At 37.6% G+C, this 15,041-nt stretch overlaps 1 protein-coding gene across 1 annotated transcript in view; it reads right to left on the bottom strand.

Moving 5' to 3' along the window:
- Positions 1 to 8,356: 8,356 nt before the first annotated feature.
- The window catches only part of LOC126100687 (phenoloxidase 2-like), an 87,385-nt gene continuing 80,700 nt past the window's right edge, over positions 8,357 to 15,041 (bottom strand). Inside the window, exons 8-13 of the mRNA XM_049911303.1 lie at positions 13,478 to 13,642; positions 12,981 to 13,109; positions 10,676 to 10,864; positions 10,465 to 10,600; positions 9,367 to 9,593; positions 8,357 to 8,611 (exon numbers count right to left, since the gene is read on the bottom strand). Of these exons, the coding sequence (XP_049767260.1) occupies positions 8,357 to 8,611; positions 9,367 to 9,593; positions 10,465 to 10,600; positions 10,676 to 10,864; positions 12,981 to 13,109; positions 13,478 to 13,642 (1,101 nt within the window). The remainder of the gene's footprint in view (positions 8,612 to 9,366; positions 9,594 to 10,464; positions 10,601 to 10,675; positions 10,865 to 12,980; positions 13,110 to 13,477; positions 13,643 to 15,041) is intronic.

Consider the following 15,041-nt stretch of genomic DNA (forward strand, 5'->3'; position numbering starts at 1 on the left):
AAATTTTAACTTTAAGATTGTTACTTTCCATCGATAAACATATTTCTAGGACATTATTGCCATGACTCCCAAATCCGTACCGACCTTTATGCTAGTTTGTCACTGATGTATGTTTTCCATGACCTAATGGACTTATCTAATGAAATATTTCTACATACAGATAATGTCATTGACATATGTACCAACAAACAATGTGTTATGCCAATGGTTCACCCTTATGAACATCAGTCTTCCACTTCTCAATGAACAATTCTGCGAGTGAGGGGGGATAAGGATGAACCCTTTGCCAGACCATCTGCTTGTTTATAATATCTCCCTTGAGAGCAGGAATAATTCTCATTAAACAGAAGTCATCTGCTCTTCTGGATTAATGTTGTGTAAATCCAATTATTTTGGCACTATCTGTAATTATAATCTTTCACAGGAATACTGAGAGCAAACTGTGCAAATCAAAAGAGACTAATTTTGCATTTGTCAGTATCTTACCATCTAGTTTTAACTTCTTAACTAAATCTCAACTGTTCTTAATGCAATATTTTGCTGGGAAGTTCAGTTTTTTCCCATTCAATAGTGTTTCTTGATAACTAATCTCTGTAACCATTTCTTCACCCATACATCTATTTGTTTCTAATGGTGACTCCTCTCTTTTTAACCATGACACACTAAACTTCCACTTGCCTATCTCACAACACAACTAATGGAAACACTTCTGTAAGTACTTGCAGCAAGTTCCTGAAATTGACTTGCAGAGGTAAACCTTTGAAACTTCTTCTAATGTAAGCACCTCACAAGTGCTTGTAGAAACTACTTTCTAGTGGACACATGCCTTTGTGCTATTCGATCCACCCAGCATTTCATCAGCATGTAACTTGCATTAATCCATATCCTGTTGATTATCACAATGTCTCAAATTCTCCTCACTAAATGTACATACTGTAATCTCCAGACACTATATCAGGTTTCTCTATGGTTAACACCCAAGACAAAAAGCTTTTAGTTAGGAAAACCAAGCTCATAACAGCCCACCTTGTACTGATAAGAGGGTCACTCCAAAAGAAATGCACACTTTTTTTAAAATCCATCTGTTATTCTACAAGTTTGAAAGTTTTACAGTGTGTAGATACAACCTTTAGGAACAATATTTTCATTTCCCCACATAATTTCCATACCTCTCAACTGCCTTACGCCATCTTGGAACCAGTGCCTGTATACCCGCACAGTAAAATTCTGGACCAATCTGTTGGAGCCACTGTTTGACAGTGTGCACAAGGGAGTCATCATCTCCAAACCTTGTTCCACAAAGAGTCTTTCAGTTTCCCAAAGAGATGATAGTCACATGGAGCCAGGTCAGGACTGTAAGGCGGGTGTTTCTGTGTTGTCCATCCATCAATGTTGTCACATATGCATCAGAATTAATTGGCATGATGTCCACAAGCAAGAGTCCTTTGGAATCAAAAAACACCGTAGCCATAACTTTTCCAACAGAAGGTGTGGTTTTGAATTTTTTTGTTGGGTGAATTTGCATGATGCCACTCCATTGATTGCCTCTTCGTCTCTGGTGAAAAATGATGGAGCCTTGTTTTATCACCTGTCACAATTCTTCCAAGAAATTCATCTCCACCATTCTCGTACTGTTCCAAAAGTTCGCTGCATACCATTTTTCTTGTTTCTTTGTAAGTCACTGTCAACATCCTGGGAGCCCACCTGGCACAAACATTTTTTAACGCCAACACTTCCAGTATTCTGCAAACACTCCCTTCCCCTATCCCAACGTAACGTAACAATTTGTTCACTGTGATGCGACTGTCTGCAGTCACCAGTTCTTTAACTCTCTGCAGTACGAGGTCTGTCGCTGCGAGGACAATCCTCAATATTGCCATACCCACTTTCAACATGTAACCTACTTGCCCACCGACTAACTGTACTGCTATCAACAGCAGAATCTCCGTACACCTTTTTCAATCTCTTGTGGATGTTTCCCACTGTCTCGTTTTCACAGCACAGGAATTCCATGACAGCACATTTCTTCTGATGAACGTCAAGTGTAGCAGCCATCTTGAAGACATGCTGTGATGGTGCCATTCACGGGAACAGGTTGAACTAAGTTTGAAAACAAGCAGGAAGGATGTATCTACACACTGTAAAACTTTCACACATGCAGAAATCAAACTGTATTTTTAGAAAAATAGTATGTATTTCTTTTGGAGTGACCCTAGCCTGTGTGTATTGTACCCCGTCAGAATGGAAGTGTTGATTGCCCACACCACCATTCTTATAACATCTGCACTTCAGTTCAAAATGCTCACACACTGAGCACACTCCTTTCCATCCTTATCCACAGATTAGAATTAGCCTTCCAGCCCTCTGTAACCAGAAAACACGTTCCCAGGTGGAGAAACTTGTTATTTAACCAACAATCAAAATTGGAGACACTGTTCTAGTGCTGTAATATGCTAGCTACCTCCCTGTTTTGATGAACTTTTCTTCAGAGGGAACTTAAATGCACAATCGGATTTACCCTGTTTTGGTTCATCTGATGTCATGCAGTAATCGATCGCACACCACTGCAAAAGAGTTCCTGTTTTTCAGTAATCACAAATTTACACTTATTATTATGCAGACTTAATAACAGTGATTTAAATAAAAGAATGTAACTGGAGATGTTCACAAGAAATAAGTGAACAACCCCATAAATAACTTTTCATGAATTGCTCATTCATTAAAAATGCAACTGTACTAGTGACTAGTAAATTTTAGCAAACAGGCAAATTCACAAAGCAGGTTCAAAAGTATCTCCAGCAGTATATAATTAAGGGTTCACTCTTATTTTATGTTAACCAACTTCCATACAAAACTTTAAAGCCTGTCAAGTTCACCCTTGTAGAAAAGTCCAAGATTTGCAAAATGTACAAAGATCCAAAACTTGACTCTTATGTGGCCTCTTGCCACCCAAAAAATCAATCACTCAGTTTACTACTTGCATCCTGAAAACAGCTGCTCACCATTAAAAGGCCCAGCACAAAGTTCCAATGGTGCTCCTCAAGTCTCAGCACAAAAGTTCCTATTTTCTCTGAGTCTAACCTAAAACTCATCTCCTGTCTTCATGTCCAAGACCTGTTTCCTATTGGCTTGCCGCCGCCGCCGCCGTGTTGTGAAAGACTTCTCCTCAGAGTCAGTGAGTCACCTGCTGCTGGGTGCCGAACAGTTTGTCGCCAATACAGCTAGAGTATTTTTTGAAACTTTTGCTTCCCATGCCAAGTGATTTCCTGTGAGGTCTGAAAATGAGTGTCATGACTAGGGTATCAGGTGGTGACATCAGAAGATGTACCCAGGGTGTCAGTAACCACTGGTGACAAGCCACTATTGGGGGAGGGACTTTTGCCCATCTCCTGGAATGAGGCAGTGTGCAGATTGCACACCATGCTGTACCCACATGAAATCTTTAGATTGGTGCCCTTGCATGAACTAAAAAAACATTCCATGTGGACCACCTAAAAAACTCAAGCTTCCAATTGCAAGTGGCAGGATTTTCTCCACACAAACTTTATAATCAAGGAGGAGGAGGAGATTAGTGTTTAACGTCCGTCGACAATGAGGTCATTAGAGATGGAGCGCAAGCTCAGGTTAGGGAAGGAAATTGGCTGTGCCCTTTCAAAGGAACCATCCCAGCATTTGCCTGAAAGGATGTAGGGAAATCACGGAAAACCTAAATTATGATGGCCGGAGACAGAACGTGGGCCACGACAAGGCTAGTCATAGAACATTTTGTTTGGCCTGGAGTGCAGCATGACTGCTGCACTTGAATTCACGCATGTGTCCATGCCAGCGTGGTGAAGTTGGTAGACACATGCAGTCTCCACTAGCCAAGTTTAATATCCCAAGGAGTCATCTTCAGCATGTCCACATTAACGTGGTCGGGCCACTCCCCACTTCCGAGGGGTACAAATACATATTACCTACCATCGACAACGTAACTCGTTGGGTTGAGGTGGTCCCTCATTGACATAACAGCAGAGACCATCACTCGCTCTTTCATACCCACATGGGTAGCGAGGTTTGGCTGCCCTCTTTCCCTCGCTGCTGATCAGGGATGCCAGTTCGAATCCGTATTTTTTCTTGACTGTGTGACTCGTGTGGTGTAGCCAAATTCCACACCACAGCTCATCACCCTCAGGTGAACATGCTGGTCAAACAGTTGCACCGAACTCTCAAAGCCGCACTCGTGTGCCATGGTGGGTCATGGTCCGAGGTCCTACCTAGAGTCTTACGCAGCATCTGCTCTGCCCATAAACAAGATCTTACTGCACCGCTGATGGAGATCCTTTATGGAGAGCTGCTCCTCCTCCTTCCAGCAGAGTTCATGGAGGACACACCACTGGCTGCCACACCATCGATCTTCTGGCCCTTATGGAATGGATACGTGTGCACATCTCTCACCTGTGCAGCCCCCTGACTCGCCCTCATTCCACACCGCCGGTGTTCGTCCACAAGGACCTCGCATCATGTGAATTCCTTATGCGGCACGATGACTCCATGGGGGTGGCCTTGCAACCACCTTATTCGGTCCTGCACGTCTTGCATCACAGATTAATTGGGAACGTATTCGTTAAGTGGATGACCTCAAATAGTTTTAGTTAACTGCTTAAAACCGGTGTGGTCCCTCTGACCTGCTTTCCAACACATCCAATCTGCCTGCCATCACTAGTGCTCTGCCTCCTGATGCTGCAGACACAGAGATGTTCAGCCGCCTACGCAGCTGTTTGATACACGAGACTGGCAGTACGGTTTCAGACATGCCCACATCTCAAGCTGGATGCACTCGAACTGCCACACTGGCACACTGGCACAATGATTATGAGGTTGAGTGAAGAAGCTTCCCTCCACTGTGGTTTGCACAGCCCTCTGTGGCACCTCTGGTGGAAAGTGCCATATCTTTGGACTCTAGTATCTTTGTACTACGTTTGTTCTATTCTCTCGGCATGCAACATTCAGACTGCCATGTTTTCGCTTATTTCAGTGCTATATTAACATATAAACAACATCTAAAATGTGTTATTACCACCCTATGATACGTGATACCCACATATCCAAGGGCAAGAAGAACACTTGCTTACCCTTTAAGGCACCTATTTAGTGGTCTTCTGTCAATTTAAGAACTTGCCCTAGCTGCCATGGCATGAACATTTCCCGAATGTCTAAATACAGCTACTTTGTCATGAATCATCCTATCTGCCCTTGTTTCCTTGTCTAATCTGAAGCAACAAACAATAGCTTTGAATCTTTTTAGGTGCATAGATGCAATGAAAATAGGCCTGTCATATTTCTCATTCCACTGTTCCCTTAAGTCCTCCCAACCTGATCTCGAAGCTCCGGAAGATATTAAAAATTTATTTCATTCCATACCACAGGTGTACTAACAGTATACCTTATCTTCATTCTGCTTTTACACTGCCAAACACTTCTGTTTCCCCAACCACAACAGATATTTCTGGGTAATTAAGTTTCGAACTAGGGGTGCCACTTTAGGAACAGGTTTATCCCAGATAAGATGTAGTTTGGTACTTAGTTGGAGGCTCTTTATACCCAAGTGTTTCATTTTTTCCTGTGAAATCTGTCATGTCATTACTTATTACCATGAATGACATCTTCCTTAGCCGCCTCTTCCATTACCACTGCTTTCCCTCTGTTCGCAACCTGAGTTCAATTATTTGTTGTCATTCAGTCAAAAATACTTTCATTGACATTGGCAGTATCCCACATATGAAGATTCTTAGCCTCTTTGCACTGCACAACTTTTCCATCAAACATAACTAATCCCGTATAGTTGGGGGTCTTTGGAGACCCCAAGTGCTCACTTTCATTCATTCTTAAGATATAAATGCAAGCTACAGTTTATGTTATTTCTGCTTATTGGTCTTTATCATAGCTGGGAAAGATGTCAGGGGCAGAATATTGCAGGATAATTAAGTAAGGAAGCACAGAAAAGGCAAGGGGGTATCAAGTTTTAAGACCCATGTGTCCAGCAGAGAGTTAAAGTCTCAAGTGCTTCATGAGGCACGTTTTACAAGTGCTTCAGCATCTCTCTACGTTTGCTCATATCCCATCCCTATATCTTAAGTTGCCATTAAAAAATATAGATTGTCCCCCTTACCTTGTACCAATCACTTCTTAACATTGCAAATGTTAAATTTCTTCTACGGACTGAATTCTGTGGCATTTAATATTTATCTACTAACTGCAAAGATTCTTATGGCCATACCATGTTCCTTCAGAGTTTTGTCAGGTTGGAAGCCCAACAAATTTAGTTTTTTTAAAGATCTGCAAAATTACAAAATGCTTCCTTTTAAGTAAAGTGTCTTAGTTTCAGGAATTTCCTCTTTCTCCTCCTCCTGTCTATGCCCACTAGTTGACTTCCACATAAGGTTTTGCAAGTGGATATTGCAGGGCTTAGGACGGTGTAAATGTCACTTTCCAACCAGATACTTCTTTCTTCTTTCACCTATCACTTAATATATGTTACATCCTTTATCGTTATCAGAAGATTTTTTAATATATATACATATATATACATATATATACATATATATACATATATATACATATATATACATATATATACATATATATACATATATATACATATATATACATATATATACATATATATACATATATATACATATATATACATATATATACATATATATACATATATATACATATATATACATATATATACATATATATACATATATATACATATATATACATATATATACATATATATACATATATATACATATATATACATATATATACATATATATACATATATATACATATATATACATATATATACATATATATACATATATATACATATATATACATATATATACATATATATAGTGAAAGCCATTGGTTTGCCATTACGTATGTGAATACGATTAGTACTAGCACCAAACCTTGCAGGAGACTCCTTTTGAGTGGAATTTTACTCTTTAGTTCCTTAATGTTTTTTACTGAATGCTGTAGCATGTGCAACCTATCAGGTCTAGAACTAGATTTTTTTTACAGCTTTAACAATGGAAAGCAATGTTACAAAATACTAATTTGTACTAAAACTTTGTGTGTAAATGTTGCTTATGCATTCTGACTAGATTACTGTTAATACAATGCTGCATACTGTTAAGGGAATCATTTTTCACAGACTACTCAGTGGGGTAATTTGTATTTTTTGTTGTTTCATGACTTCATTTACAACACCATGCATTACTTGTATAAAATCTTTTACAGAAGTGAATATGAGAAATATTTCTTCCAGTCATAAATTGCCACATAATGGCTCCAGTCAGTGAAATTGCAATAAAAATTTAATCGGATTTTAATACTCTTAGAAACTCCATTATAGCCCGAGTCACTTTTCAGCAATTTAACAATTGTTACGATTTCAGATTGTGTGCATGAAACTGAAGTATTAAATCTGTGTGTGCAAGTTGTGTTCATTTCAGTAAATGCAGATTTATCAGTGCGAGTTGAATGAACTTGTTCATCAAGTAATCTAGTAGCCAATTTGAGTATTTCATCCTGGTATTGCTTCATTAAATGGAAAACAGGTTGTTTCCAATTTCCCAAACTGGGTCATGTTCTGTGTCGTGCCATTTTGTAAATGATCTATGATGTTCATGTGAACTGTGAACTGATTTAACATCTACAGGGATTTCTATTGTTTAAATCCACATATGAACTATGACAGCTAACCTCATAGCCACATTTCAGTGGTCCATCTTTTAGATTAGATATGTCAATTTGCATACCTATTGGGTGAGGGTAGCACATTAACCTTTCTAGATGCTTTACCATATTCACGAGAATATGGAAATTTTTCTCTAGACACTCGTTAGCAGTTTTCATCCCTTGCTATTACTGATTTAATTTGTTGTGCCTGAAGACATAACCTGCAAATTCAGTAATAAATATTTGCCACTATATTTCACAAAAAGTAACCACCAAACTTCAGTTCATTTAAGGTCAAAAGTTCTCCACTGTTGTCATGCTTGCAGTGCCACTGTGCGTTTTGTACCTTATCCCCATCTTAACTTTATTTCCTGTCGCTTAGGTTAGAATTTAATGACCAGTAAAGAATTTGTGTCACTTTTCCTGCGAAAAAAAATCCTTTTAATTTTGTTGGAAGGGTGTTCATTATTAGCAACTTAATAAAAATAACAGCATAGCAATGTTGAAATTTTGTTTATTAAAATTATACAAACAGAAGTTTTTATCAAAAATTATTGTACGAGTATATAAGGCATCTGCAGTACGTCATGAATAAAATACTAATAATAAATAATAAAGCTCATAGTTGGCTCAGATTAGGAGGCAGCACAGGAACATTTCCAGGCCCAGGGCCTACAGTGGTTTCATAATGCCTTATTTTCACATCAATTAAGCCCATGTTTGGTGTCATGAACTCACGTAAAGTATTTACACCATCTCGTGGCACGCGGTCAAAGGGGTAGCCCATGCTGCGACGATCTGGGTAGAGACGCTTGTGCAATCCACAGTAACTATGAGCTGCACGACAATTTTGTTCCGGAGGCGGTTGTTCAACCTGGAAGCAGTGTCACAATTTGAACTGTATGTCCCACATGTAAGGTAGTGGTAAGTATATCCAAGATTTGTGTTAATGTAAGTAGTGCCTCACTATATCCACAGAACAATGTAGCAGCTAAAAACCATGACATTTTGTACGAAGCCATATTAAACACTTTCTAGAGCCCTTAATGCTACAGCAGACTATTTTGGTGACCTGGGTGAAAAATTTTGTGTGAGTATTACCTGTAATTAAAGTAATATATCAGTCTGCAATGTATGAACACGTTTTATGCAGCTGATACTGTTTATAATTTTAATAACCTCTAAGTGGTCCAGTACATGCATTATGAAAATTAACCACGATAGGATATTTTATGGTACTTCATGGACAAATTTGTTGAAAACCAAGCATGTACTTCATTATGAGCACTTCAAATACTCATGAGAACATCCTTAAAAGAATCTGAAGTGATAGTCACTTTAATCACAAACTGCAGTAAGTATGACGTGGATACTTTTTTCATATTACATGAGAAGAAACTAAGTCCATTCAGTGGCCAGCATATCCGAGATGTAGGCACCACACGGTTTCATCTTTCAGATAAGATGTCCATCAAATAATTATGGGGAATTACTAACCTTGAAGTACTGGTATTGTTTGACAAACTATTGTCAATGAATTTTCCACCTCATGCATAATTTACAAGAAATCTTTTATAGCAATTTTTGCTGGAAATGGGCAATTCAAACAGCTGGCAGAAGAAAACTCACCTTGTCGATACTGCCGTCAGATACCATGACAAAGAACTCAGCAGGTAGGCCCCCTTGGCGCCCCTTTGGTGTCAACATGTGTTGTGGCCATCCACAGCCACAATAAGTGTATTCCGCCACCTGTTGAGACTCTCCTACTCCAGTCAAATTGCGGAATGTTCTCTCAAATGGTATTGTTACTGATGATTCATCTGAACGGCGCTCTATGATGTTGCTACCACTCTTTACTGGAAAAAGAGAATTTACCACTGGATTTATTTGAGAAAACCTTTAGAATTGGATTTATAGATAAGGTGTAATGGAGTATTGTATACTGGAAGTAGACAATATATTATAGATTTCATTATTACATGGTGGGGAATGCGATACTGGCTTCTTTTAGTAGATGGAATTTGAAGTAAAATATCTTTAATTGTACATAAACGTAACAAATTATGGGTTATTTCCTTTGATATTGTTGAACACCTGTTAAATTGCCAAACTAGCAGAATAATTTTTGTTAAGGTGTTTCACAGCGTATCTTTATTGGAACTTCAAGAAATGATGTTTGTTACACAGCTTGTGCTTCCACAATAGATTTTCACATTCACACTAAAATCCAATCTGCAGTCACTTGGAAGTGTACCTTCATCATGTAACACTATGTTAACTTAATACCTGAAGAAGGTAGCAGGGTTAGGAAAGCATAAGCTAAAAACCAAAGTAAGATTTTAATAGTATAGCTGAAACATACTCTTTGCAGTTTTGATTTATAAACCGTAATAGCTGTGTACAGACAAAAGGTCTATTTTTGTATTTTTTTTTCTTCATTCATTCTGTAAAACTATTTTATCATGTATTTTCAATGCATGAATCAAGTGCAACTAAGTGAAGTATTTGCTGATGTAACCAATCCAGTTTTTACTCACAGACTGGGCAACCCACTGGGTGTAACTATCAAAATTTGTTTTAGAGGAATTTTGTGACAAGGGAATTGCCTCTTGATATCTTTTATTAGGATGATCAAGTATTTTCATCTAGCATCTTTGTCATAATGATGACACTTTGAAAAAGTCTTAATATAAATTATACGTGCTGCTTATAAGAGTAAATACTTACACTGCACAGAGAACTTGTCAATTTCAATGAAGAGGGATCTCTGGTCTCTTAACAACATTGGAAGACCTCTTTCATCGTACTTTGGTGCCATGAAAATTCTCACAGTTCCTGCTCTTTGAGGTCCTTTATTTTCAACCTACAAGTATCAATTATGTTAGTTTGTTTTCATTGAATAGCAAATTGTAAAGTTTAGTAGATGATTGATACATACTTTTATCTTAGTGACAAATGGTGCATGCTGCAAATGTGTGAAACGAACGAACACTGGACCTCGTGGTGCAAAGTCAAGTCCCCGTGAAAGATCTATATCATTTTGCTGCCAGTATGTGACAAATTCATTCTTTGGAGCTTTCTCTGATATGACTTCAACACCAGTGACATGAACATAATTGAAGCTTAGCTGAAAAAAATAATTCAATAAAGTAATTTAATAGTTTCACTGCAACATGTTTCCAATAAAGTTGCAAACTACAGACCTTACTCTCTATACCTTCAGACAAAATGTTTTACACACACACACACACACACACACACACACACACACACACACACACACACACACACACACACACACACGACAGGTCTAGAAAGACATTAAGCCCCACTTTATCTCTTACTTTCCGTATTGGTGTTTTTTTTTCTCTTTTATATGTTTGATACCTATAGCAGCAGACATCCCAGATTCTTTGTTTTCATGTATATGTTTCTCAGCTTCTGTTTGGCACCTCAATTTACCATCACTGAAACCACTAAGTTATTTGTGCTAACTAACTAAATAAATACAAATGTTAACATAGTGTTATTGATAAGTCTTCAAGTGAAACTAAACCAGTTTCTGGCATTCCCCAAGGTAGTTTTATAGTTTGACAGCACAGCAAGAAAAATTGTACCGATTTTAAGGATTTTCATGTTGACATTTGTGACCATTAGGGAAGGCCTTTGGGGTTTTATGAAATCTTTCAGATTCATTAATACAATGTCATGACATGTCGGTGAAGTCTGGAACTGGCCAATGTGAGTAACTGACCATTCTACTATCAAGTGACATTTGTATGCAATGAGGAAGGTATAAAAAATGTGGTGTATGTGTACCAATGAAAAACTAAAAACTCTGTGGATGGACATGTGCATCTCTGCTTGCTGCTCCTCAGTCGGCTAAATGACAGCAGCTGCAGCAGCAACCATTCCTGCCTTTATTACTGACAATGAGAAATTGTGTCTTTACACTAACATAAAAGAAGGAAAGAAATGACTGAGCCTAAATAGAACAGCAACTTCCTGTACATAAACCCGTGTGCACCCATGAAAGATAATGTTATGCATCTGGTGGAACAGCGATAGTGTCTTGTACTATAAATTGCTTTCCTGACATTTAACTACTACTGCCCACATTTATTGTTAACAATCTTTTTCTTCCAAATGCTATCAAAAAATAGTGATCAGTAGGACTGCATGAAGTGATCCTACCCCACAGTAACTCCCACCAACATTCTGCTACACTGACATGACATTGTACAGCAGACTGTATACAAAGTCATTCCACAGCCCCCTTATTTACCACATCTTTTGCCCTCACATTTTCACTGTTTTGTTCTCTATTGAACAAAGTCCAAGGAAATTCCTTTCCAGATGCAAATGTGCTCCAAACATGGCTGAAATGTTTCACCACAAAATCACACAATTTGTACCGTCATGGAATAAAAGTTCTCAGTATTGGTAGACCATTGTGAACAGTAAAGGAGACACTATTACTAATGACTGAAGTCATATGTATATCTGTTTTTATTAAGTTTATGGACAAATGCTATGAACTCGTGCACCGACCCAATACACAACATCTTTCCTGAGCATATCTGTCTGATTTTAACCTTCATATATTTCAATTGCAAATGCATTTGGTATTTTACCAATTACACAGTGACAGTAATTGTTTCTAACCAGTTCCTGATTGACATAAGAGCACCCTGTTCATAGTTGGACGTTATAGGACTCTTGAATAGATAGAGGATAATTTTTCTATTAGCGATTACTTTATGGAATTAACGTTTCTTGAGCAAAACTGCAGTTGGAGCATTAACATTTAACTGTGCACCTTGTTAAGTTTTTGTGCCTGCGACACCAAACTGTAGTTAATATAAGTTTTCTCTGACAGAGCGTCTTCATTAGGTACATGTATTTGTTCTTTTTAACCAATATGGCAGATTTTGATCTGCATCCCTTTTTAAAATACCCTCCTTAAAAATCATCTTTGTTGTAAATGTTATACTCCATGATCTCCATTTGGTAATCCTATGTATTTTGTGCATTAGCATTGCTTGTTAAGTCAACAATTTAGGGTCTCTGTTTGGTTTACTGTTCAAATTTTTTTCTTTTAAAAAATGAGAAAAACATAATTGTGGGAGTCAGAACATTATTAGATCACTTATTTGAACTGATGATTTACATTGGTCAAGACCTGTAAAAACAGTTTGTTTGTTTGTTTGTTATGTATTTCAGGCAATCAAATTATACCATACCTGCTGGACAGTGTACCTAGGAAGAACCTTCTTGTGCTCTTGGAAGATGCCATCTATGAAAGCATGCCACCTGTAGAATATAGGATCCCTCATTGTTGTCGCTGGATCAGCAATGACCCCAAATGTTTCCTGTCATGGAAAAATTACTAGTGAGAAGTGAATAAAATGACACACCCTACAGGAATTACCCTTAATGGAAATTAAATTTTTAAAGAGAATCTCACTAATTTGCTTCAGTTTATCCCCTACTGGTGAAATTCTTTTCTTGTTTGACACTGACAATATTATTAAGTGTGTACATTAGCTTCCAATTTATAATATTGTATGCATGACACTGCAAAGCTTATATTTTGTAAGATATTTTAGCCAGTTTTTTCTGATCAATATGCATTCCAGTCTATGCCACAAAATATGTTTTTTATACATACAGTTCAATTTACTTTGCATGCAGAAGAATTTACAATATAAGGTTGTTAATAAGCAGAATTTGCACTTACTAGATGTCTGGCATCAGGATCATGGCAGAATCCCATCATAACATGGCCAAGGTTGTGTAGATCACCGTACAGATTGGGGTTGATAGACAGTATGCTTGCATCTACGATGTTACCAAGAATATCTATACCATCAGTTTCTGTCAGTTCAACAATTTGCTTTTTTTCCTAAGAAAAGGGAAAGTAAAACATTACTATGAATTGAACCAATAAATCGGCATGTAAAAAATGCACGATGAAGGGATATTTAAACCCTCAGGAAAGGAACAGCCTTCCTAAAACAAGGAAACAAAAAATTTAAATGAAAAAAAGTGTGGTGTAGTGAAAACAGTGGAACAGAGGTGAAAAGTAGTCACAAAAACAGTCATATTGATATTGTTAAGCATGATTTGCAAACCAAAAAAGGTGTTATTTATGATGAAAGGAATGTAATATCGAACTCAGAATATGTCAAGACTACAAATAAATTTATGTGGACTGCAGTAAAGCCCAAAAACAGAACACTAAACTATCAAGAAAATAGAAAACCAAAATGAAGCACTAGAAACAGTGCACTAGTTACATCAAATAAGTTTGCAGCACCAGATTCATCCAGCAAAACAACGAATAGTGTAAGCTAAATTAAATATAATGAGCAAATAAACAATTTTTTCAGCCTTCAGTTGCAAGGTAATTTTACTCGTTTACCTAGGTTTCGATTCCAGTAATGGAATCTTCTTCAGAACCTATAAATTAAACCACATACGGACATATATTACTCACTAAAATGCATTATCAGTCTAATGATTGAATAATGAAGAAATTGTGATACTTACAAAAAATGAAATTATTTTGTGAGCCAAACACTGGCCATGTCACAGATTAAAAATTAAAACATTAAAGACACAATCATAAGATTATGTCAGTCAAAATTAAAACCATTAGGGCAAACGTAGACGAAGCTGCTCCGGCCATAAATCAGGACCACACGTAAGCGGCTCGAAAACTAGGCGTCGTGAGCAGTTACGCGGCGAGGCTCAGCCGCGGCCAAGCGCATGCGCAAGCGCAAGCGCAGGGGCGAGAAACAAACTGTCTCAAAATTACTTAGAGCAAATATACATATAAACAAATATGACTGAAAGCTGTCCTACAATTGGACAAACCTATCTATTGGTATAGCAACATTAAACAATTTCGAGCCGCTTACGTGTGGTCCTGATTTATGGCCGGCGCAGCTTCGTCTACGTTCGCCCTAATGGTTTTAATTTTGACTGACGTAATCTTATGATTATGCGTCTTTAATGTTTTAATTTTTAATCTGTGACATGGCCAGTGTTTGGCTCACAAAATAATTTCATTTTTTGTAAGTATCACAATTTCTTCATTATTCAATCATTAGACTGATAATGCTTTTTAGTGAGTAATATATGTCCGTATGTGGTTTAATTTATAGGTTCTGAAGAAGATTCCATTACTGGAATCGAAACCTAGGTAAACGAGTAAAATTACCTTGCAACTGAAGGCTGAAAAAATTGTTTATTTGCTGTACATTTCACAGTTGCTGACACGCTGCAATATGTTAAAGATT

The sequence above is a fragment of the Schistocerca cancellata genome, chromosome 9 (assembly GCF_023864275.1).
Source record: "Schistocerca cancellata isolate TAMUIC-IGC-003103 chromosome 9, iqSchCanc2.1, whole genome shotgun sequence".
Taxonomy (NCBI): Eukaryota; Metazoa; Arthropoda; class Insecta; order Orthoptera; family Acrididae; genus Schistocerca; species Schistocerca cancellata.